Below are 26,757 nucleotides of genomic sequence, written 5' to 3'. Positions count from 1 at the left end.
AACCTACAGGAACTCAGATAGCTCATCGACCTACTAATCAGATATTCACACTTCAGCATAGAGGCACGTAACACCATGCAGGTGAAGCGCTTCCACAGCGTTCAGGAAAGAGACCAGAATGGAAATTTTAGTGACTTTTATGGACTTTGAAGTTGTAATATTTCTGAAAATCCTGATCTTCTGGGGTTTTCTTTTACAAAAAAACTGACCCAGAGTGGCGCGAAAAACAAAAAACAAGCATCCGCAGGTCCAGAAGGATATTAAGGCTAGGGTAGCTCAACTAACCGCTCTGTACAAATGTGCTGAGCAGAACGTCAGAAGTTCAGAAAATGCAGTTCCTCTCCTGCCAGCCAGGAATAAGAATCTGAAGCTACAGTAAGTGCTGAAGCTCAGCTGAGGACTGCATACGGACCAGGAGATGTCTGGGGCACCTCACGGCTTTGTGTATGAGATCAGAAAAGACTTTTATATACCTCAAAATATGCGTATAGAGAACCTAGAGATTAAAATAGGTTATTTTCTTTACTTGAATTTCCATAAGTTTTGGCACCCTATCACTAACAATGATTTTTTAACGAATGAATTAACTAATTGATGAATTGAATATGAATATGGAACATTATTATGAATAATTAATAAATATTTAATGAATAAGAGATTAATGAATGCGCACAAAAATGTATTTTTAAAAAAAGAAAGAATGAAATTTTTTTTTTTTTTTTTATTGTACAAACAGTTTAAAAAAATTTTTTTATTGAAATGAATTTATTTGTGTGGTCAGAGCCGGGCTTGTTTTTGAATGGGAATGAAATGTACCTATTGAACAAAAAGAATATTGCATTGCCTGGTTTATTGGTGTATATGAGAAAAACATCCGTTCTGTATATAATTAATGCGGTTTTGTTCCTTTTTTTAATTACTGTATAATTAAAACATGATCTCTGTATAGACACCTGATCATCACTTGCACTGAGATGGTCTTTACCTCATACCTGCACTTTGTATAGGACATAATATAAGTATGCACATTCATTCATATTCACAATGACAATCAATTTCAATCTAATCCGATCTAAAAATCTGATCGTGGCATGAACTAAAGAGGTTACTTTTGTGGACATGTGGAATGAAAAACTCTTCAGATTTGTTTCTCAGGCTTAAGAGTTAATCTGCATAATGACTAGAAACAAACTGCAACGTGTGTGTGTGTGTGTGTGTGTGTGTTTGTGTGTGTGTGTGTGTGTGTGTGTGTGTGTGTGTGTGTGTGTGTGTGTGTGTGTGTGTGAAGAAAAACAGGAATATCATTGATAGGCTATGAGGAAATCTCATCTTTCAAAAATAAGTTTACCTCAGAGATGGACTTTGTGATAGTTTCAGCATATAACTAACTGAATCTTCTTCCTTCCTTCCTTTCTTTCTTTCGCAGATTTGGATACGTACCTGTGTCCATTTGTTGCTCTACATCACAGTTGCTGCTTATCCCAGTGAGATCGGAAATCCCATAACAGATGACATCAAGAAAATCTCATTACTGGTAAGAGTTCAATCCCTCCGTCTCCGCTCATCAGCTCTCATTAGTCTAGACAGTGTTGCCCTGTTTGTTTTTTGTTGTTGGTTTGTTTGTTGTTTCCAAGAGATTCCGGTGGATTACAGCAGAAAAACAGCAGACGGATTAAAGGATTAACATTTGTTGTGTTGTTCGTGGGATTTGCAGTCTTTCCCAGTTTCACACCCGAAACCATACACAGGACCTTACACTCTTTACACTCGTAATCAGAATCCCGTTTACCTGGAATATTTAGGGAATTCTTTTTTTTTCCTACACGATTTTATTTAACTGCTTTTTTTTTTTTTTTTTTTAAACCAAAAAAAGTTAAAATAAACTTTAAATAAATAAATAAATGAAAAGCATGCCGGGGTTGAATATTGGGAGTTCACATAAAAAAGGTAATTAAAAAAATTAATTATTAATCATTTTAAATGACAAGAAAAACAAAGTATTCTTAAATTTTTGTATAAAAATATAATTAAAAAAAAAAGGTATATAAATATATTTAGTCTTCATGCTCTATGTTGAGTTTGGTTTCACTAATAATAAGGATACATTTGCATGAAGCATCAGTATTTGTCCGTGTCAATGTTGTTTAGAGTATTAAAAACTTAAAAAGTATTAATTTAAGGCACATTCAGAACAGATAAAAATGTGTGATTAAGTTGCGATTAATTAAGAGTTAACTCGCCACAATTGTGTGATTAATCAGGATTAAATATTTGAATCGATTAATTGGGAAAAGTTGTGCTTTTTACTCATGAATCAACTTATAAAATATATATATATATATATATATATATATATATATATATATATATATATATATATATATATATATATATATATATATTTATATGTGTATGTCTGGACAAAAGTATTGGGACTCCTGTCTATTTGATATCAGCTTTGTGAAGATAAGCTTTATATAGGTCTCCTGCTATAGAACTTACAGAAACTTACAGGAACTTACAGGACGCTGACTGTAACCCAGGCTTCCTCACCTCACCTACATCAGCACAAGTTTCCACAAACACACTCCAAAATCTAGAAGAGAAGAGTGGACATTATTATACCAGCTAATTAGAACAACATGTGGGGAACCGGGTGTTCAAAAACGAAGCTCATACTGATCTCATGCTCAGGTGTCCACAAACCTTTGTGAATATAGAGCTATAAAATAATGAAAAGTACAGTAAATAATAGAAATTAAAAACGTATGCAAGTTTAGCTAAACACAGAAACTTTTAGACAGGTTAAAAAAAAAGGTATACTAGAGCTCTCGCCTAGCTATGCTAATCATGTTAGTCTTATTGTTAGCATAATAGTCACTCATAGAGTCAAGTCAGAAAGCTGCATTAGTATCTCATTATTGTTTTGGGGTTTTTTTCACCCCTGATTGCTTTGCTTCAGTCCAAGAACCTGTACATTAACAGTATTTTCAGCTCAGGAAACATTCCCTCCACTACCACCTCTAGCATGAAATCAGGAAGAACATTGGAACATTGACTTGCATTACATTATTCACCTAAAGATCTCAGAATCGAGAACTTTTACACGTTTTCTCCAGTAGATTCGTCAAAGCAGGAGTTCTACTGTTACCGGAGTCATAGTTCTGCATGGAATTTGTACTTTGACTCAAGTACAGAAACTCATTTTCAGCAGAAAGTCCAGTTTATGGAAACATTTCTTACTTAATGGTTGTTCTTCCAAAGTAGAAACAGTATTTGAAGCAGAATTAGTGTCTAAAAATGCGTCGTTACTGTTAGCAGTAAATTCGTCTCCTTTTTGCAGAAGTTCTACACATTTTTGTGGCTGATTTATTACATTCATCATGTTCTTTTTGTGCACCTTTTTCCTGAAACAGGGTTTGGGTTTGTTGTTTTTTGTTGTTTTTTTTTTCCACCTCAAACTCCACAACTTCCTTCCTTCAGAGCAGAAGAAAGCGATGTATTATGAAACGCACCTCCAGGTTTTTAACACCATTGTGTTTTTCTTGTTTTCATCAGAAACAGAATATCCCAAAAGACTACAAGATCACTGTACAATATTTGCCTAAAGAAGTGGTAAGTGCCTAAGACTTTTTCTTTTTGATAATACACCTAAACTTTTAAAAAAAATTCAGCTAAAAGGTCAAATATGTAAAAATAATAAAGAAAGAAGAAGAAATTAAACAAAATATAAAAATAGACACTATTTACAAAGTAGAATATAATAACATTGTATCACACATGATTTACTCTGTTTTTTAAATAATAATAAAAAAATTGTGGGAAGATTTTTCCAATTTGTTTGTTTATTAAAATTTGCAGTTTGTTTTTTTATTATTAAATATAATAATTATTTAGCTTTTTTCCTTTTTTTTTTTCCTTATCAGATTTTTAACAATGTTAATTTCATGTGTTCATTTTATTTTTTGAAATATACATTTTCTTTTCTTTCTTTCTTTGTTCAATTTTAAATTGAATAAATTAATAAATTTAAATGTGTTAAATTAGTAGGACCCCACACATCCTACTCCACACACTACTTGGACGATACAAGCAAACTTGTACATACATTGTAATGCATATTGTATATCGTGCAAAACTTCTTATCGTGATGTGATATTTTGATAATATCGCCGACTCCTAGCATTATATTACATTGTCACTAAGGTATATTATCTGTTTTTACTTGGAAGAAAATCAAAATGTGCAGAAGAACTCTATCGCATTCACCACGAACCTTCTGAGCCAACTTCCTTGTGTACTCATGTGAGAAAATGTTCTTTTCAGTTTATCTGGCTTTGTTTTTCTCCAAACAGAGTAGTATGTGTTGGGTGCAGCTGAACGTATTCCACTTGGAGGAGAGCTTAAAAGACCTGGCCCAGAAGTTTGGGAATATTTCCTCCAACAAAGATTATTTAGCGACGTTCATCCAGATGTTACAAGAAATGCGATATATCATTGGAAATAGCTTGGTGAGATATTATTTTACTATATATCCATACACTATATTGACAAAAGTATTGGGACACCTGACTTTTCCAGCCAAAGTTGGAGGCACACAATTGTACAGGACGTCTTTAAAAGCTGTAGAATGAACATTTCCCTTTACTTGAACTAAGAGATCTAAAACCTGTTCCATCATGACACCATGACACAATGAAAATATGCGTTGCATGAGTTGAATTTGGTAAAAGATCTGCTGCTGTAGAGCTCCAGCCCTATTGAACACCTATCAGATGAATGTGATCACTGACTGCACCCCAGGCCTCCTCACCTTCTCTGGTAACAAAGGTGTTGTGTAAGATTACACAACACTATGAAATGTTCCATGTCCAACGTCGAAGTCCCTGGGAATGAGCTCGTTGCTATAGAAACAATAAAGTAACAGAATAAGTGAGGTAAAAAAAAAAAGATATAAAATTAAAAAATCATAATAAATCATGACACTCTGATCAATCAGTGGCTTAAAGTTGCAGATCATCCAGATTTCACATTCTTTCTGCTCGGAAAATCTGCAGAAAAGTCCCTGGATTCTCAAGAATCTCCAAAGTGGGTGTGTGGTGTTTGGTACACATTTTTGTCCCACTCAACCCACGTGTTTTATAAAGTTGCTGCTATGGAAATTCAATTTCCGACAAATGCGAGCTGGTTGTTTGTTTATTGTTGTTGTATTTTAATAGTTCAAGCCAGGTAGCAGTTTTAATTCAAAAGATCATTTCATGCAAGTGTGCGCATGTGTGTTGCTGGTTGTACATTTGCCACAAGCACATTCTTGGCTTTTGCTTCGCGAGCGGTCGAAGTTGTCGTTTGCGCAGCCGAAGAGAAAGACGGGTTTTTCCGCTTGTTAAACGACGCTAATTAGAGGAACGTCTGCATTGTTTATTCAGTACACATCAATGCCTTTACCCTTTAATTGTCCATGAAAACAACAGACATATGGTTATAATAATAATAATGTTTATGTAAACCACAGAGAAACACAGCAGTGATTATGCAAACTACTGAATTATACGGCTAGTGTCATCTGTAAAATTTTATACATCGGCATGCGACGTTAACGAGGTTTGGGTGAAAGTTTGGGTGGAGGCCAGACAGAAAATCGAAATGTCGCTCAGTTGTCACCTCTCGCATACGCTTGTACATACACGTTAAAAAGATTCTACTGGAGAAGAGCGGAGTTTTCCAACCCAGGGTTTCGTGAAAACAAGCTCCAGAGCAACTTACATTATCTCAAGGCCCCAACAGTGGTATCTTAGCAGTGATGGGATTTGAACTCACAACCTTCTGATGTGAAATCCTCCATGTTAAACCCTGAGCTACCACTTCCCAGTGGTGCTCGACTGGTGGTGTAGAATGAAGCATAGAATCTCTGAAGCTTGGGGTTCTGTTTTTGTGGAGTTTTCTCCAGGTTTCCTCCGGGTTTTGTTAAATCTGAGAACCCTATACAAACTTACTTTTCTCACAAAACACTCCTTCAATAGTAACTAGTAATAAACTAATTAAATAGTCAGATCGCTCTGTATTATCTTTCAAACTGAAATGCAAATTATATGATCCTGTTTCTTGGAAGTTAAAAACGACCCGGAAAGTAAAGCATTAAAATGATGCAAGGCCTCACGTGTAGGTGTGGATTGTGATGGTCACGTTGCAGGAATTGAACATTTCAAGCTGTCCTGACTGAATGTTACAAAATAACGCCTCATTATTTTATATACTTTCTTAAATCGGTTCTTTAAATCGGGAATTCTGCTTCCTCACATCACACAGAGATTGAGTAGGTCCAGAAGATTGCATTCGTTTACATAGATTTGAAATAAATTTTGAAGAAAGAGAGCATCTGTGCAGCATCTCTAGTAATAATGGAGCTGTCGGTGTTAACTCCTGGTGCCGCTTTTCATTCACTTTTCTTCGTCAGTTCATCAACAATTCATGCGGTAACTCGACTCATTTGTTTAAAAAAATCACCTTTTATTATTACCGCATTCATTGAGAACGCTAATTTACCTGATTTAGGGCGCAAATTAAACACGCAAACTACCTTTCAACCCTCTTGAACTCACATCCGAACTTCCAGCGAATCGCAATCCAGCACTCGCACTGCCTGCTGCGTTTGAATGTGCATCATGTGACCTTTTTACAAATCCTTTGTTTTGTTTTTACGGTAGCGTAAAGGACAAACGGACCCGTGGTTCGTTCGCCGGTTAGCCGGGTTTAGATTCGTGACGCGAATTGTGACACGTCGACAAGGACGAGAACTCGACGTTGCGTTGCATTGACGTGACACGGGCTATGATAAACATTTTCCTGAGAAGATTGTGAAAGATAGTTTGTTAGATAAAATCCCCCCACCCCCCCACCTCACTGCTCTCGCAGAACAAGACACTAGTATGCTAATTCTGAGTTTCCGATTTTCAGCTCGCTGTTCTTGATATATTAAAATCAGCCACAAAACTGGGCCGCTTTCCAACTTGGCTGGAGTTGAAGGAACATTTTTGCCTCGAGTAGTAAAGAAGCTGAAAGCCGGAGCCCACGCCACATGATTCCAGTTGTAACGCATTAAAGATGCTGCGTGAGACTGCATTTATTCTTAGCAACACCAGAACCAGAACACTGTCGAGGATTTGAGTGTCGCTCGTTTCCTTTAGGGTCCATTAGCACGAGATAAAATTTTATTTAATTTTTTTCTTTTTTTGGTTCGTTTTCCAGGAGAATTCCATGCTGGAGTTCCAGTGCCACTACCGAGAGGAGAAATGGCTCACGCCGCGCTATTTCCAATTCGTAGAAGACTTTTTCAACACCGCCAATTCCTCGAGAGAAGAGGAAGACTGCGAACCTCCGCCGTGTCCCACAACGATAAAGGCGACGACGACGCTGGCGACGATGCCGCCGCCGCCGCCGCCGCAGATTCGTTCACAAGACGGTGAGGGGAGCATGGTTTCACAACAAAACAAATACAATGAGGAGGTGGACGAGGTCTTGTTTGCGTTTCCCAGAACTTTTCACAGAGATTGAGAGTATCGGGATATAAAGTTCATAGGACAAAGATGTTTTTTTTTTTATTTAATGCTAACCTGATCTTTCTCCATGATTCATTCATCCTTAGTAACTGCCTGTTCAGGATCACAGTGGGGAAACTTGTTGAAAGTTCCAGGAAGTACAACCAAAGAACCATAAGAAGTCTTTAATTGAGATCAATTCTACACTCGAACGATGTAGCTGAGGAGAAGGAATATTGGGAGGATTTTTTACGGATTACAAAAAAACATAACCCGAAGAAAATGAATCCGTCTTTTCTGTTTAGGCCACGCCCACATCAGGGTTAAACCTAAATGCGGAAACGGCAACCCGATCCACGCAGGGTTTATGTAACAACAAGAGCTCCATAGGACGAGTAAAATGCGACAGAATTGTCATAAATTAGCGTTCCCCCGGGGCGACGCGATGCGATGTGTGCATACTATCCTGTTCATAACCACCTTCACAAAGAATTCCATAGGAAACACGAACATCTCCATGTGGGCGTTTTGTTTAGTATTGTCAGCTCGGTTTTTAACACGTAGCCTGAAAAAAAACCACGAGATGTTCCCCAGCGGGCGAGATGAATAGAAGAAAAGAGCCGAAGCACAATTGTCGGCGCGGCGATAAGCGAGCAATCTTTAGATCTTCCCAAGCGCAGACTCATTCTCTCTCCGAGAGGAGACACATGGGATCTTTTGTTAGGACCCAAATAAAAGGGGGCCGTGATGGACTCTTCTTTCAGCGAAGTGTTTTTCATCTAAATGTATTAACGCTCCACCCTTTTCTTTTCTCTCTCTCTCTCTCTCTCTCTCTCTCTCTCTCTCTCTCTCTCTCTCTCTCTCTCTTCTCTCTCTCTCTCTCTCTCTCTCTCTCTCTCTCTCTCTCTCTCTCACTACAGGTAGCTCGTCAACTGCGAACTTCACTGCTAACGAAGGTGAGGTGTTTTTCCCCGAAACCGAGAGTTTTTTTTTTTTATTTCTTTTTTTTAATTCAGGTTGTTAATCACAAGTTTTGGCTCTGGTTGCCACAAATATGTACCTCAGGAGGTTCTAGAATGTGAAACACATCACCATATCATCATTGTGGTTTTTTTTTTACTTTCATCCCATCACCAATAGAAAATAAAAAACATTTATGAATTTTTTAGTTTGTTACTTGGGGAAATTCAGGAACGCCGAAGAGCACAAAAATGTTGGATGGATGGATGGATGGATGGATGGATGGATGGATGGATGGATGGATGGATGGATGGATGGATAGATAGATAGATAGATAGATAGATAGATAGATAGATAGATAGATAGATAGATAGATAGATAGATAGATAGATCACCTTGAAGAAAACTTCACCATACCTTCATGTGGCCATACGTTACCTGCCATCAAAGCCAAAGCCGTCGCTATAGAAACGCTCAATGCCTGAACCCCTTTCTGAGCAGTTTGATCCGCTCTGTCTGCAGGCTCCATGAACCCGAGGGTCCTGACGGAGATCATGAAGAAGAGTCTGTACTCGCTCCTGTTCATCCCTGTCATCGCTGCCGTGTTGCTTCTCGCCTGGAAGGTTTGTGTCCATTCGCATCCCGAATCCTTTTCATTTTACCTGGAAAATGTGTAGTTGACTTCCTTTCTTACTTTCTTCCTTCCTTCTTTCCTCTCCTTTCCTTTTCATTTCCCTTCCTTCCTTTCTTTCTTTCTTTTTTCCTTCCTTCCTTCCTTCCTTCCTTCCTTCCTTTCTCCTCTACCTTTTCTTTCCTTCATTTTCCTTTCTTTCTTTCTTTTTTCCTTCCTTCCTTCCTTCCTTCCTTTCTTCCTTTCTTCCTTCCTTCCTTCCTCTCCTTTCCTTTTCATTTTTCTTCCTTCGTTCGTTCCTTCCTTCCTTCCTTCCTTCCTATCTCCTCTACATTTTCTTTCTTTCTTTCTTTCTTTCTTTCTTTCTTTCTTTCTTTCTTTCTTTCTTTCTTTCTCCTCTACCTTTTCTTTTTTTCTTTTTTTCTTTCGTTCTTTCTTTCTTTCTTTTTTTCTTTCTTTATTTCTCCACTACCTTTTCTTTCTTTCTCCTCTACCTTTTCTTTCTTTATTTCATTCTTTATTTCTTTCTTTCATTCTTTCTTTCTTTCTTTCTTTCTTTCTTTCTTTCTTTCTTTCTTTCTTTCTTTCTTTCTTTATTTATTTATTTATTTATTTATTTCTCCACTACCTTTTCTTTCTTTCTCCTCTACCATTTCTTTCTTTCTGTCTTTCTTTCTTTCTTTCTTTCTTTCTTTCTTTCTTTCTTTCTTTCTTTCTTTCTTTCTTTATTTATTTATTTCCGGTTTTTCATCATGCAGGTGAAATCCAGACGAAACGCCCCGTCACTGCAGAGCAGTACAGAAGGACCGCCGCTGTATATCGGAGCCGAGCCCAGCGCGCCGCCGCTAGATGAGGAAATATCTGAAAGGTAACGGACTCTGCAGTATCTCACTCACGCACACGCTCACGTGACGGATCGCTCGTCCTCACCTTGGAGTTTGAGTCTCGGGGGCGTGGCCTGTCCAGCGGTATTTATCTGATTAATAACAGTAATATCTGTACTACACTATAATATCATGATGTAGCTGAACCTCCTCAGGTGTTCGTTCTGCTCCTGTACGAGCGCCGATCTCGCCTTAGATTAACAGTAGCAGCAGCAGCGGCATCGCTCGTTCTCGGATTAGATTAGCGCATCGAATTTTTCGTTCGCGTAAACGCCTCTTAGATTAGATTAGCAAAGCTGCATATATAATATACAATAGAATAATAGAAACTAACCAACAAAACACAAATTAGATCAGAATGTCTAATTTGGGTCACATGCTCAGACTCGCTAATGTGTATTTTTGGTTGTAATTGGACAGAAGATTTGGGAATGGGAAGGAATTGGGTAGGAACTGAAGTCATGAGAGGGAAGTGAAGAAAAGATTTTTGGGGGGAATTTTGCCTCATTAAACTCCACAAAAATCTGATGATGTCGTGTGTATTTACAAAACCTGCTGGTGTTTTTTTTTTTCAGCAAAAGATTAAACAACATCTGCCCGGTGTAACTGCTCCATCTTCCACACAACTGGTGAGATCTTTCTTCAGTTTTCACAACTGTTTACTCTTTTCTTAGTTCCATTTTTCCTTTCTATCACCTCCACTCTCTCTTTCTTTCTTTCTTTCTTTCTTTCTTTCTTTCTTTCTTTCTTTCCTCATTTTTTTCTCTCTTTCTCCTTTATACTTCATTTCTTCCTTCCTTCTGTCTGTGTTTCCATCCTTCTTTCTTTGTATTCTTATTTTCTTTCTTATTTTCTTTCTTTTTATTCTTTCTTTCTTTCTTTCTTTCTTTCTTTCTTTCTTTCTTTCTTTCTTTCTTTCTTTCTTTCTTTCTTTCTTTCTTTCTTTCTTGCTTTCTGTCTTTCTTTCTTTCTGTCCTCCTTCTTTCCACTCTTGCTTCTTTACACTTTATTTCTTCCTTCCTTTCTTCCTGCCTTCCTTCTGTCCATCTCTCCATCCTTACTTTCTCTCACCTCCACTCTTTCTTTCTTTCTTTCTTTCTTTCTTTCTTTCTTTCTTTCTTTCTTTCTTTCTTTCTTTCTTTCTTTCTTTCCCTTCACATATATACATATAAAGTTCTCAGTAAGTTCTAACAGAACCCTCCTCTTTTCTTAGGCAGTACCGCAGACGAAAAGGCAGCAACTTGAGACCCACACATGTCACTTCCTTTTCAGCTCTGAGGGATGAGTACTGACCTCCAACGAAGAACCGCCCACCGAGTTTCCATGACGTTTCTTCTAAGAACAATGGTTGGACCTTTGCTGTGGTAGGAGGAGGAAGAGGAAGAAGAGGAGGATGGAGAGGACGGAGTTTGTTAGTTTGTTTTGTTTGTTCTCCTCCATTCTTCCTTCGGAGGACGGACGGCTCGTGGACGACTCGGTTGTGATCCACGACAGGAGATCGGATTCACCTGAACAGCGTCCGTTCCTCAGCGGTGTTCCCGTAACGAGCGGGATGAAGAGCGAAAGCCAGAACTCGTCCTCTTCCCTCCTTCTGCTTCCTGTTTCGTAGAGTTCTCTCGCTCTTTGTTGTCCTGAAATCCAAAAAAATATATATTTCAGTCGTATCATCTGAATTGTGTATCTTTTTTTTTTAAGTCGCTTTACTGGTGGTGTGGACTTAATTTATTTATTTGGTTTCTTGTGTTATATTTTTTTGCTGCTCCAGCAGTTCGGATAGCGAGCGAGTCCATGGTGGAAGTGCTACCACCCGACCCCGTGCTTTCTTCACACTAGCGCTAGCTCTCAGGCCCAATAATCACTGACTAATCTTTTATTTGATACTTTTAAAACCATTTATCGAATTCTTAACAGAAACATCGGCTCAATTTTCGCTGCGGTTCACGAGTTCGCGAGTTCGACTGACTCCTGAACCGATTCAGCACCGGAGATGAACTTTAACGGCTGGTTGACAAAACTGACTAAACTCTCTGTTTTCTTATCGTTTGTAATAAACTTTATTCCATTTGAATAAATGTTATAAAATAGAAAAACAGGGCATATCTATATTTCTGCTCTGAAAGAACAAAATCCGATTTAATTTACAGGTTGAAGTTTAAGATGCAACAGCTATTCTGATAATCCTGTGCCTTGTGTAATAGAAGTTTGAGTGTGTGTGTGTGTGTGTGTGTGTGTGTGTGTGTGTGTGTGTGTGTGTGTGATAGTAAAAACACTGTGTGTAACATCAAATGGCCCTTAATAACACTATTCTGTGACTCTTTTGGATTATAGGTTGCCATTTTCTTCTATCCTCTGAAAACAACTCAACATACAGCCATTATTGTCTAAATAACTGGCAACAAAAGTGAGTGAACCTTTAGTGAACATGTCAAAACTGTGTCTAAAGTGTGAATGTTTTGTGTGAGCACATTGTTATCCAGCACTGCTTTAATCCTTCTGGGCATGGAATTCCTTCCCCAGCAAGGCAGTTGTGTGTTTGGGGTTGTTATTATGTTGGAAAACTGTCATTCAGCCCAGTTTCTGAAGGAAAGGCATCGTGTTCTTCTTCAGAACGTCACAGAACATCCATGTTTTCCTCAATGACCCGCAGCTCCACAGTACCAGCAGCACTCATGCAGCCCCAGACCATGATGTTACCACCACCAGGCTTGACTGTAGGCAAAACAAGGTTTTCTTGGTGCTTCTCACCAGGGTGTCACCACACATACTGGACACCATCTGAGCCAAACACGTTTATCTTAGTCTCATCAGACCACAGGACATGGTTTCAGTAATTCATGCTCTTGGACAGGTCGTCTTCAGCAAACTGTTTGTGGACTTTCTTGTAAGCAGCTTCTGAAGAGGCTCCTTCTGGGATGATGGTCCTGCAACCCGACTTGTTGCGTACGGTCTGAGCACTGACGAGCGGACCTTCTGCTTCTGCAGCCTCTAAAGCAATACTCCAGCACTCATGCATCCGATTTTTGAAGCAGCTTCTGCACCTGACGCACAGCACGAGGACTCGACTTTTTTGATGGACCCATGTGAGGTCTGTTCCGAGTGGAACCCGTCTCGGAAAACCTCTGTATGACCCTGACCACTGTACTGTAACTCAGTTTCAGGGTGTTATCGATCTTCCTACAGCCTCGTTCACCTTTGTGGAGAGCAACAATTCAAATTCTCACATCCACAGAGACTCTTTACCATGAGGTCCATGTAGAACATCCAGTCGTCAGTATGAAAGAATTGGACTCAAAGCACCAAATTTTAACTGCTCAAATACAAGATAAACAAGTTTGTATGGTTCTGTCACCAGATAAAAACATGATCATGAGGAACAGGACGTGTGGCTTTGCACAGTTACATCACAGCTGTTATCACTGAGGGTGTACTCACTTTTGTTGGCAGTTATTTAGACAATAATGCTTCTGCTTTGATGCATTGCTTTCATTTCTTTTTAATAACTTATCAAAAAGACAATCTACCACTTATTACCACTCAGAAGGGACGCCCTGGAAGGACAACCAGGAAGTCAGGATTCGAAAATCTGCCCGTTATTGAACGTTTACAGCCTGATATTCATTACGGCAGCAAACTACGATCGTTTTCCTTTTTTTTTTTTTTTTTTTAGCTTTTTTTGTTCTCGAAGCTATCCTTTTTCTCCAGATCTATTCGTTGTATCGACTTCAATATCAGTAAAGGAATTTACGAGGAGGTTGCGCAAGAGCTATTAATCCGTCACGTGAAACATTTGTAGAAAGGATATGTGATGCTTTTAAAAAAAATAAATAAATAAATAAATAAAACTAAAAACAACCTTGCAAGCATCACAGGCGTGTTCAGAACTTGAAAATGAACGTGTCGCGTTCGGCGGTGGGGTTTTCGTTGTTCTGTTTTTATAAAAAAAAAACGAAAGAAAAAAAAACACATCAAACCACATGTAACGAAAATAGTTGTATCGGATCAATACTCAACATACTCGGGGTTTTTTTGTTTGTTTGTTTGTTTTGTTTTTACAGTTGTTATTTGCATATTATTTTAATTGTGTTGGTATGGAGACAGGCCTAAGCTGTGAAAATGTATGAACCCGACCCACCTAAGAGCCTCTGACCTCGAACCTGTGGACAGCATCATGTGACATGAAACGCCATGGACTTATCGAAGGCCACCGTGAATCTCAGACTGATTTCAGTGTGTCTGTGTGTGAAGTGTGTGTGTGTGTGTGTGTGTGTGTGTGTGTGTGTGGGTGGGTGCAGTATAAGGACAAATCCTCGTGTCTGGACGTGAGGTAAAAAAATACAAAAGTCGCAGGAACGAGAAGAGGAACTTGATAGAGGGATACCTGGCGCAAAAAAAAAAAAAAAGTCTATCCCTGTTCCTGGATGTTGAGACTGTGATGCAGAAGAAGAAGGCTCTTAGTCGCGGGAGATGGTCAGGGTGCCAAAAGCAGATGAGATCTTGTGGCCCAGATCATGTGACATCTGGGTGACAGTCTACTGTATTGTGTATTTTTTCTATGAATATATGCATATAATGAAAATATATATGTATGTGAATAAAGAACATTTATCCTACAAGCATGTTTCGGATTCTCGATTCTTGATCCTCCAGACAAGGTTCTGTTGTTCTTTCTTCTTTTTCTTCTTCTTCTTCTTCTTCACAGCTGTGCTATAATATTTATTTTACATTTTAATGTTTTCATTTTATACAATTAAAGAAGCCGTGTTTGCTAGTAAACAAGATTATCTTAAGTACAGACTGTAGAATTTCTTTCCTCTCGCTTTCTTCCTTCCTATCTCCCCTACTCTTTCTTTCTTTTGTTCTTTCTTTCTTTCTTTCCTGTTCCTCATTCTTCTTCTCAGTACCATGTATATCAATATTCTTGTCTCCACAAGAAAGCTAATCTTTATGCTAAGTACAGACTGTAAAATTTGCCATGTTTTGCTAGTAAGTGAGATAATCTTTATGCTAAGTACAGACTGTAAAATTTGCCATGTTTTGCTAGTAAGTGAGATAATCTTTATGCTAAGTACAGACTGTAAAATTTGCCATGTTTTGCTAGTAAGTGAGATAATCTTTATGCTAAGTACAGACTGTAAAATTAGCCATGTTTTGCTAGTGAAATAATCTTTATGCTAAGTGCAGACTGTAGAATTTCTTTCCTCTCCCTTTCTATCTCCCCTACTCTTTCTTTTGTTCTGTTTTTCCTGTCCCTCATTCCTCTTCTTAGTACCCTGTATATCAATATTCTTGTCTCCACAAGAAAGCTAAGCTTTAAGCTAATTAGACTGTAAAATTAGCCATGTTTTGCTAGTAAGTGAGATAATCTTTACGCTAGATACAGAATGTAGAGTTAGCTGTGTTTGCTAGTAAGCAAAATAATCTCGATCCTCAAATGTGTTTTCTTCTCGAAGCCAAGATTCTGTTGTTCTTCCTCTTCTTCTTTTTCTTATTATGACAAGCACATAAATGAGGGCTGAAATCGACCGGTTTATTGAGGACAGCTGTGCCATGTGTTATAACTTTTATTGATCGTTTTCATTTTATACACTTAAAGTTCGCTTTCTTTCTTTCCTCCCTTCCTTACTTCCTTCCTTCCTTCCTATATCCTCCACTCTTTTTTCCTTTTTTTCCCCTTCTTTCTTTCCTGTCCCTCATTTTTCCCCCCAGAACCCTGTACATATTAATATACTCATCTCTATAAGCGAGTTAATCTTTACTCTAAGTAGAATTAGCTGTGTTCTGCTAGTCAGTGAGCTAACATCTTGACTGGCCTGCTATAGAGCTTTATTTGGGATGAATTTTTCATGCTGACTGCACCCCAGGCCTCTTCATCTCACCTACATCAGTACCTGACTTTACTAACACCCTTGTAGCCGAACGAGCAGGAATCTTCATCAAATCTAGTAGAACATCTTCCCAAAAGAGTGGAGCTCATTATAACAGGAAATAGAGACATGTGGAATGTGATATTCAAAAAAATACTAATCTTATGGTCCTACTACACATAGACACATCATTTTATTATTTACACAAAACAACTAGCATAAGTATCTCACATGCTAGTGAACATGGCTAATTCCACATTCAGTGGTTAGCATAAGGGTTGTTTCTGACAACTGCAATTAAACGTCAGAAAGAGATGAAACATGGTCAGAAGGAAGTACTCAGTCCTTGAATCTAGGCATGAGCATTGGATTAGCTTGATGGTGGAGCTGTAGAGTTCAGCACGTTTCATTTAAAATTTCCAAAGTTTTAATTCTACACACTTTCTCACACTTGCATTTATTTAGTTCATTTTTATTTGTAGAGCTCAATGGATATTGTTTCAAAGCAGCTTTAGAGGGATAATAATAGTTTAATAATAAAGTTATATAAAAAAATTGTATAAGTTTAGTGCCTATACGTGCCTTATAATCATTATAATTGTCAGAAAAGTGTATTAATAAACTAATCAGTGGTGACTGTGGCCAGGAAAAACTCCCTGAGACTTAATAAGGAAAAAACCTGAGAGGAACCAAAAGGGAACCTCTGTCCATTACAGTTCCATCATTGTTGAGGTAAAGGTGCTTAAATGCAGAAAAAGTCCTATAAACTGTGATCCTGAGCCCAATGGTGCAGATGGTTTGTTTTTAATTCCAGTCCAAGTCCATCCTCAAAGTTCCTGAGTTGCTCTGTAGCTTCATGGATCTCTGTTGAGGTGAAACATTCTTAGCTGCAGAGTCTCCAATTGAACTTAACTCCATCGAGATGAATAAGAAAGGTCCAAAGACAAGAAAAACACTGGTCACTGGTATATCAGGAACATGTGTAACTCGACATAGAGAGAAAAAAAAAGAGAGAGAGAGAGAGAGAGAGAGAGAGAGCGCGAGAGAGAGAGAGAGAGAGAGAGAGAATGAGAGTAGAGGGATTACAGAGAGAGAAAAAAGGATTGTTAATCATTCTTATGTTTCATAAATGTTTAAGGACACTGTGATTAGGGTGATAGTAGGGAGTCTTTTTGGCAAGATCTCCTCATCTCCTCTAACAAATTGACATAGCGGGATTTCTCCAGGCCACGTCCCCTAATTTCCAACATTGATGGATTTTTTTTCTGTGCTAATTTGCATAATATGCAAAGCAGACTTTTTGAGCCGGTCTTAGAAATGTTGGCCGAACTTCACAAACTGTTCAGCATCGTGTGAAGCTTTGTGACTATTAGAAACACGTTTCTGTACGTTTACAGGCTGAAACATCTGTAACTCATACATGCTTCCTGTGCATTCACACGAAATATAAAAAGGATTACCAAATTTTTTATTCAAATAGCACCTTTCAAAGTTACATTTTAAAGCATTTTCCAAGCATAGAAGAAAAAATACAAATTAAAATAAACATATAAACAAATAAACAAACAAACAAATAAATAAATAATGATTGAGTTTATTTCCATGTGTAAAACATCAGCTCCATAAAGATCTGCTTCACATAAATCGGAGTGGAAGATCTCCTGCTATAAAGCTATAACATCTTTGGAATGAATGTGAACACTAAAAAAACCTTCATGAAACCTTGAGGAAAACCAGACTCAAAAGGGAACTCGTCCTCATTCTCAACACTGAATGTTCATTCATTACAGTTCCATCAGGCGTTTAAATGCAGAACTGTTCGTGCAAAATGTGGGACATTGTAGAAGACTGTTAACTACAATTAGAGTCCAAATCCAGCTTTAAAGTTCTTGAGTTTACATTTACATTTGTGGCATTTAGCAGACGCCCTTATCCAGAGCGACGTACAAAAGTGCTGTGAGTCTCTAGTAATGAATAAATCTACAAAGCAAACTTGGAAAGTGCTAATTTAAGTATTTCAGGAAGATGAAGGTCTTTAATCGTCACTTGAAGATAGTCAGGGACTCTGCTGTACGGACATCTAGGGGAAGTTTATTCCACCACCTCGGTGCCAGGACAGAGAAGAGCCTTGAAGTATACTTACCTCTCATTCTGAGAGAAGGAGGTACCAGTCGAGCAGTGCTGGAGGATCTTAGACAGCGTGGTGCAGTGCGCTGCTCAGTAACTTCATGGATCTTTAGGCTGTTGATTGGTGTGGTTGGTGATTGATGGGGATTGGGGTTGGGGACCACTGCTTTAGAGTATCTAAATATTTAATACTCACTAATACTAGAAAGCAGCCAAAATATTACTTAAGTACAGTAACGAAGTACTTACATACTTTACACCACTGATCTAGTGGAAAATCTTCCCAAAAGAGTGGAGGTTTGGAACAAACTTTGGTCCATCTAGTGTATTTGTGTACGTATGTAAAAAAAAAAAAAAAAATCTGTATTAAGACTCATCCTTCTTGACAAACTGGGAAGATAAAAACAATATGTGACAACAAAGGCTTCGTTTCTTTATGCAGTAAAAGCAACACTATTGTTACTACGCACTTTTCCCAACACTTCATACACGCGCCACTGTCAATCATTATGACACCTGACACGCCTACACGCTCCTGTTCAGACAGAAGATTGAAGATTTGGAAGCTTTTAAAACTTGTAATCTAAATTTCGACATCTTTTGTGTTATAATTGTTTCCTATATTTGTAATCACGCTGCCAAACGGTGAAAAAAATGGCACCGTTTACAGGATTTCTAACAGGGACGCTGCATTAGTGAACATTGCTGATATTTACGGTGGGTTTTTATTCGACCTACGACATCTCCAATATGGACGTGAAGATAACCATAAAGTCGTAAAGTCATTTCTTCGGTTAGAGTTCCTGCATCCAGTCAGTCCATCAAGCTGTGAAAGCCAAGTGTTTCATAATTGTTTTTTTTATTATAAAGTATATATATTTTTTTATATTCATCTCTGCTTTATTTGTGGATTTCATTCTCTTTCCATCATCACGCAAACGGATCGACGCCGAACTCCAGGAAAGTTCTGTGGAGTCCCAATGGGACATTTCTCTAACAGAAGACATTGTGTAAAATGGAGAACAGGAGAGAAGATGTGATCAGATTCCCTCACCCCCACACTCACACAAGAAGGTGGAAGGTTAATGGTTTGTGGTTGTATTGGAACAGGGTAGATTCCGGAACGTAAAATGAATCCTGAACCAACATGGCTCCCATTCCAAATTTCAACACCGTGCAGTTCCGTCTGGACTGCGGCTCATTGGAATCAACTTCACCGTAGGACAAGATGATGAGCCGCATCGTGCGTCTGAGATCTGTACGTGTTATTTAGAGAAAAAAACAGTCGTCTGGAGTGATATTTATTATAGAATTGGCTGCCCAGTCACCTAAATCCTACTGAACTGCTCTGGGAAGAACTTAAATGTGTGAATTTTGGATGAAGGAAGGAAGGAAGGAAGGAAGGAAGGAAGGAAGGAAGGAAGGAAGGAAGGAAGGAAGGAAGGAAGAAAGAAAGAAAGAAGTTCAAAAACACAAACAGATCTTATGCTGATGTGGACACAAACTTTTGTCCAATGTCTGTCTGTCTGTCTGATATCATACCATTCTTCACCCATAATGACCTCAGAACCCTGTCATGGGTAAGTAGATAGATAGATAGATAGATAGATAGATAGATAGATAGATAGATAGATAGATAGATAGATAGATAGATAGATAGATAGATAGATAGACAGACAGACAGACAGACTTTGGCCACATCAGCATAAGATCTGTATGTGTTTTTGTACATCTTATTCCACAATTAGTCCCCCATTAGCTGTTCTGATAAGCTCCACTCTTCTGGGAAGTTGTTCCACTAGATTTTGTGGAGATTTTGTATTCATTCAGCCACAATAGTGTGAGTAAAGTCATGTACTGATGTAGGTGAGAAGGTGAGGAGGATCCTGGGGTGCAGTCAGAGTTCACAAGGTGGTTAATAGGGTTGGAGCTCTATAGCAGGAGATCTTCCACATAATTCCAACCAATGTAAAGCAGATCTTCACAGAGCTGGCTTTGTGCACAGGGGCATTGTCATGGAACAGGTTTCAAATTTCATGCGTCCAAAGACGTCCTATACATGTGTGAGCCTCCATCTTTGTGGTCACCATAAAAAACATATAAAAACTTATAGGATTGAAATGAATTTATCTCAGCTCACTCTAAACACATGACTTCGACAGGATTTTCAGTAGGAGGTTTAAACACACACACACACACACACACACACACACACACACACACACACACATAGAAAAGCAGTGAAAAAAAAGACCCACTTAATGGATTTATACAAGTTGTTTATGCAAGGCTGTGATATAACCAGAGTCTGTACAAAACAATCTCTCTCTCTCTCTCTCACACACACACACACACACAAACACACAACGAGATCTAATGAATGTAATTTTATTTAATGCACCACTTTAGAGTGAATTATTTAAATGACTGTGGCGATAATAAAGCCCTTCATTGTTCCTCCCCCGTATTTAATTAACTTCCATCACCTTCTTGGGTTTCGGTGCGTAAACGAGTGCGCAGGTAAATTAAATGGAAATGCGGCTTGCGTAACTGTCTGTGTCTCAGACCTCTTGACTTTGCTCTGGTGTGCGTGTGTGTAGCGGCATTAGTCAGAGTGCTATTGAGTGAGTGAGTGAGTGAGTGTGCGTGTGTGTGTGTGTGTGTGTGTGGGGGCAGGCTCGATGGTTGAGAGCCCAGGCAGATGAGCCTAAAAGCTCTGTCCCCTGAATGCCTCCGCTCTCCTGTGACAGTGCATACATTAACAAAAAAAGGGCATTATCTCTCACTTTTGAATGTGCCACAAAGGTCTTTATAAATTTAAACTGCGTGCATGTTGAGGGTTTTTTTTTTCCGCGTCAGTGGGAATCGGCACAGGACCTTAGTCACAGGTCATGTGGTTTAAGGTTACTAATAGCTCCAACCAATTGCCTTGTGTTGTGTGATTTTTTTTTTACCCCCCCCTCCCACAAAAGCGCTTCCACGTCGTTGCAGAGAAAGCCCTCGCCCCCAGGTGGGGAGCGTAGGCGGACATGCCCGCTCCCTAGAGGCCGTAACCGGAGGCTTGTGTGGGCCCGGCGCTGTGCTGTAATACTCCTGTGAAAGGCCTCCTCCAGCGCCTCCCAATGAACCACCACTCAGGACGCGGAGGCTGAAATGGAGAACGCGGCGGTCCCTCAGCAGAGGACGTCTCAGGAGTGGGTGGAAAAGAGATAAAGAGAACGCTAGAGAGAGAGAAAGAGTGTGAAAGAGAATGCGAGAGAGAGATAGAGATGGTGCTTTTGCATGTGTAGGCGGGTCTGGACGGTGTTCGAGAGGAAGAGGGAGCGAGCGAGCGGTGATCGAGGTTGCTGCTGTTGTTTGTCGGGGGTCCCTGTAGTTTAGATCGTCTCAGCGATGTGGGGTCAGTGGTGGAAGAGAAGGATGAAGAGATTGTATATGTGGAGGAGGTGGACGCCTTTTCTTAATAGATCGATGCCACAGTAAGATGCACTCAAGTTCAACAGCATTCGTTTTTAAAACGTCGCCCTCGTCAGCACGCCTTTAGTCAATACAACTAAACCAAATAGACTGCGTGGTGCCTCGGGCTTGCAGATCCCTCACCATGACCCGATCAATTCTGACTGTTTATACACAAAAAAATTTAACTCGGGTGTCATCAAAGTGGCGACGGTGAGAACTCGTCTTTCATGTGGGACAGCATGGCGTTGTGTGCTATACGATAATTCGTTTCGAGGTGACCTGACCCTGTGTTTCCTCGACGGACGAAAAATTCACTTGACATTCGATTCTTTTCTCACAATAGGCAGAAATGTCTTGTTTACAAAGATACAACAAAAGTACATTGACCGTTATCAGGTCACTTTGTAGGTGTATAATTACTGACTGTAGGCCATCTGTCGTTCGGAACAATGTACTGGTTCATTCGGAGTACAGCAGAGACACCGACATGGTGGAGTGTGTGTGGGTGTGTGTGGGTGTGTGTGTGGGTGTGTGTGGTGCTGGTACAAGTGTTTGTGGTTCTTAAACACCTTTGTGTTAAGAACCACATAACAAAGTTATACACAGTTTCACACACACACACAAAAAATAATACACAACTATAAAACACAGATTTATATACAACTATAAATATCTATAAACACAGATATATACACAAATAGGCCCAGTTAGAAACTATAAAAAGCAATATAGACAGATATGCACATATATAAACAGCTAGAAACACAGCTAAAAACACAGCTAGAAACAGCTAAAAGCAGCTATATGCACAGCTATAAACTCCTATAAACAGCTAGAAACACAGCTATAAACAGTTAAAAGCTGCTATATGCACAGCTATAACTGCTATGAACAGGAATGTACACAGTTGAACACAGCTATAAACTGCTATAAACACAGCTATAAACAGCTATAAACACAGCTATATACACAGCTATAAACAGCTATAAACACAGCTATAAACAGCTATAAACACAGCTATAAACACAGCTATAAACAGCTATATACACAGCTATAAACACAGCTATAAACAGCTATATACACAGCTATAAACAGCTATAAACAGCTATATACACAGCTATAAACAGCTATAAACAGCTATAAACACAGCTATAAACAGCTATAAACAGCTATAAACACAGCTATAAACAGCTATAAACACAGCTATATACACAGCTATAAACAGCTATAAACACAGCTATAAACAGCTATATACACAGCTATAAACAGCTATAAACAGCTATATACACAGCTATAAACAGCTATAAACAGCTATAAACACAGCTATAAACAGCTATAAACAGCTATAAACACAGCTATAAACAGCTATAAACACAGCTATATACACAGCTATAAACAGCTATAAACACAGCTATAAACAGCTATATACACAGCTATAAACAGCTATAAACACAGCTATAAACAGCTATAAACACAGCTATAAACAGCTATAAACAGCTATAAACACAGCTATAAACAGCTATAAACACAGCTATATACACAGCTATAAACAGCTATAAACACAGCTATAAACAGCTATATACACAGCTATAAACAGCTATAAACACAGCTATAAACAGCTATAAACACAGCTATAAACAGCTATAAACAGCTATAAACACAGCTATAAACAGCTATAAACAGCTATAAACACAGCTATAAACAGCTATAAACACAGCTATATACACAGCTATAAACAGCTATAAACACAGCTATAAACAGCTATATACACAGCTATAAACAGCTATAAACACAGCTATAAACACAGCTATAAACACAGCTATAAACAGCTATAAACACAGCTATAAACAGCTATAAACAGCTATAAACAGCTATAAACACAGCTATATACACAGCTATAAACAGCTATAAACACAGCTATAAACAGTTAAAAGCTGCTATATGCACAGCTATAAACTGCTATGAACAGGAATGTACACAGTTGAACACAGCTAGAAACAGCTAAAAGCAGCTATATGCACAGTTATAAACTCCTATAAACAGTTAAACACAGCTATAAACAGCTATAAACACAGCTATAAACAGTTAAAAGCTGCTATATGCACAGCTATAAACTGCTATGAACAGGAATGTACACAGTTGAACACAGCTATAAACTGCTATAAACACAGCTATAAACAGCTATAAACACAGCTATAAACAGCTATAAACACAGCTATATACACAGCTATAAACAGCTATATACACAGCTATAAACAGCTATAAACACAGCTATATACACAGCTAAAAACAGCTATAAACACAGCTATAAACAGCTATATACACAGCTATAAACACAGCTATAAACAGCTATAAACAGCTATAAACACAGCTATAAACAGCTATAAACACAGCTATAAACAGCTATACACAGCTATAAACAGCTATATACACAGCTATAAACAGCTATAAACACAGCTATAAACAGCTATACACAGCTATAAACAGCTATAAACAGCTATAAACACAGCTATAAACAGCTATAAACACAGCTATAAACAACTATAAACACAGCTATAAACAGCTATATACACAGCTATAAACAGCTATAAACACAGCTATAAACAGCTATAAACACAGCTATAAACAGCTATAAACACAGCTATAAACAGCTATAAACACAGCTATAAACAGCTATAAACACAGCTATAAACAGCTATAAACACAGCTATATAGACAGCTAAAAACAGCTATAAACACAGCTATAAACAGCTATATACACAGCTATAAACAGCTATAAACACAGCTATATAGACAGCTAAAAACAGCTATAAACACAGCTATAAACAGCTATAAACACAGCTATAAACAGCTATAAACACAGCTATAAACAGCTATAAACACAGCTATATAGACAGCTAAAAACAGCTATAAACACAGCTATAAACAGCTATATACACAGCTATAAACACAGCTATAAACAGCTATACACAGCTATAAACAGCTATATACACAGCTATAAACAGCTATAAACACAGCTATAAACAGCTATAAACACAGCTATAAACAGCTATACACAGCTATAAACAGCTATAAACAGCTATAAACAGCTATAAACACAGCTATAAACAACTATAAACACAGCTATAAACAGCTATATACACAGCTATAAACAGCTATAAACACAGCTATAAACAGCTATAAACACAGCTATAAACACAGCTATAAACAGCTATAAACACAGCTATAAACAGCTATATACACAGCTATAAACAGCTATAAACACAGCTATAAACAGCTATAAACACAGCTATAAACACAGCTATACACAGCTATAAACAGCTATATACACAGCTATAAACAGCTATAAACACAGCTATAAACAGCTATATACACAGCTATAAACAGCTATAAACACAGCTATAAACACAGCTATAAACAGCTATAAACACAGCTATACACAGCTATAAACACAACTATATACACAGCTATAAACAGCTATAAACACAGCTATAAACAGCTATATACACAGCTATAAACAGCTATAAACACAGCTATATACACAGCTAAAAACAGCTATAAACACAGCTATAAACAGCTATATACACAGCTATAAACAGCTATAAACAGCTATAAACACAGCTATAAACAGCTATAAACAGCTATACACAGCTATAAACAGCTATATACACAGCTATAAACAGCTATAAACACAGCTATAAACAGCTATACACAGCTATAAACAGCTATAAACAGCTATAAACACAGCTATAAACAACTATAAACACAGCTATAAACAGCTATATACACAGCTATAAACAGCTATAAACACAGCTATAAACAGCTATAAACACAGCTATAAACAGCTATAAACACAGCTATAAACAGCTATAAACACAGCTATATACACAGCTAAAAACAGCTATAAACACAGCTATAAACAGCTATAAACACAGCTATAAACAGCTATACACAGCTATAAACAGCTATATACACAACTATAAACAGCTATAAACACAGCTATAAACAGCTATAAACACAGCTATAAACAGCTATACACAGCTATAAACAGCTATAAACACAGCTATAAACAACTATTAACACAGCTATAAACAGCTATATACACAGCTATAAACAGCTATAAACACAGCTATAAACAGCTATAAACACAGCTATAAACAGCTATAAACACAGCTATAAACAGCTATATACACAGCTATAAACAGCTATAAACACAGCTATAAACAGCTATAAACACAGCTATAAACAGCTATAAACACAGCTATACACAGCTATAAACAGCTATATACACAGCTATAAACAGCTATAAACACAGCTATAAACAGCTATATACACAGCTATAAACAGCTATAAACACAGCTATACACAGCTATAAACAGCTATATACACAGCTATAAACAGCTATAAACACAGCTATAAACAGCTATAAACACAGCTATAAACACAGCTATAAACACAGCTATAAACAGCTATAAACACAGCTATAAACAGCTAAACACAGCTATAAACACAGCTATAAACACAGCTATAAACAGCTATAAACACAGCTATAAACAGCTAAACACAGCTATAAACACAGCTATAAACAGGAATGTACACAGTTGAACACAATTATAAACAGCTAAAAGCTGCTATATGCACAGCTACAAATTGCTATGAAGAGGAATCTACACAGTTAAACAAAGCTATAAGCTGCTACAAACAGTTATACACACATATATACACGGAAATATACATCACATATCAGAGATTACACTTTATTTTTAAACCTGTTTTACACCGCTCACGTCTCCGTCAACGATCTGTTGCTATAGAAATATATTTTGTATTCAATTAGTTTATTGTATCGTTTAATCGCTTGAATATAATTGAATATGATTTGCAGCTGCAGTACTGTACACCAACATGCCAGTACAATATGGAAAAAAAGAAAAACGTCTCCTAATAAGCAAATAAAATGTTTAGTTTTATTAGTGTCACTCATCATATACAAACTTGCATAAATAGCGTAATTCCTAGAAACAAGTCGATTCAGGTTTTTATGGAGCGCACGCCAGTTTCCCAGCCCTGAACGAGGGAGGAGATGAGCATGAAATAAACACTCCTCTTTCTCTTTTTTTTTTTTGACAAAGGGCTTCCTCTGATAACGTTTTTAATCCACTCTCTTTTTCCTCAAAATCTTGCATGTAGATGGGTCATGTTCGATTTTATTTTTTTTGTTGCTTCAAGCCTTGTCAAGTCTCACACACACACACACACACACACACACACACACACACCACACACACACACACACA

General features: G+C 38.0%; 1 protein-coding gene across 4 annotated transcripts in view; it reads left to right on the top strand.

Moving 5' to 3' along the window:
• kitlga (kit ligand a) overlaps positions 1–14,623 on the top strand; it is a 27,394-nt gene extending 12,771 nt beyond the window's left edge. For 2 of the 4 annotated variants that reach the window (XM_083561260.1, XM_083561261.1), the window contains 9 exons: positions 1,427–1,534; positions 3,559–3,615; positions 4,356–4,511; positions 7,246–7,459; positions 8,456–8,491; positions 9,018–9,118; positions 9,885–9,994; positions 10,586–10,639; positions 11,224–14,623. In XM_083561260.1, the coding sequence (XP_083417386.1) occupies positions 1,427–1,534; positions 3,559–3,615; positions 4,356–4,511; positions 7,246–7,459; positions 8,456–8,491; positions 9,018–9,118; positions 9,885–9,994; positions 10,586–10,616 (813 nt within the window). In that variant the 3' untranslated portion in view covers positions 10,617–10,639; positions 11,224–14,623. The remainder of the gene's footprint in view (positions 1–1,426; positions 1,535–3,558; positions 3,616–4,355; positions 4,512–7,245; positions 7,460–8,455; positions 8,492–9,017; positions 9,119–9,884; positions 9,995–10,585; positions 10,640–11,223) is intronic. The other 2 variants (XM_083561263.1, XM_083561262.1) reach the window with 1 other exon arrangement.
• The last annotated feature ends 12,134 nt before the right edge of the window (positions 14,624–26,757 follow it).

Source organism: Silurus aristotelis, assembly GCF_946808225.1.
Source record: "Silurus aristotelis genome assembly, chromosome: 14".
NCBI classification, from domain to species: domain Eukaryota; kingdom Metazoa; phylum Chordata; class Actinopteri; order Siluriformes; family Siluridae; genus Silurus; species Silurus aristotelis.
The sequence above is the reverse complement of the archived record's forward strand: the minus strand, read 5'-3'. Positions and strand labels throughout refer to the sequence as shown.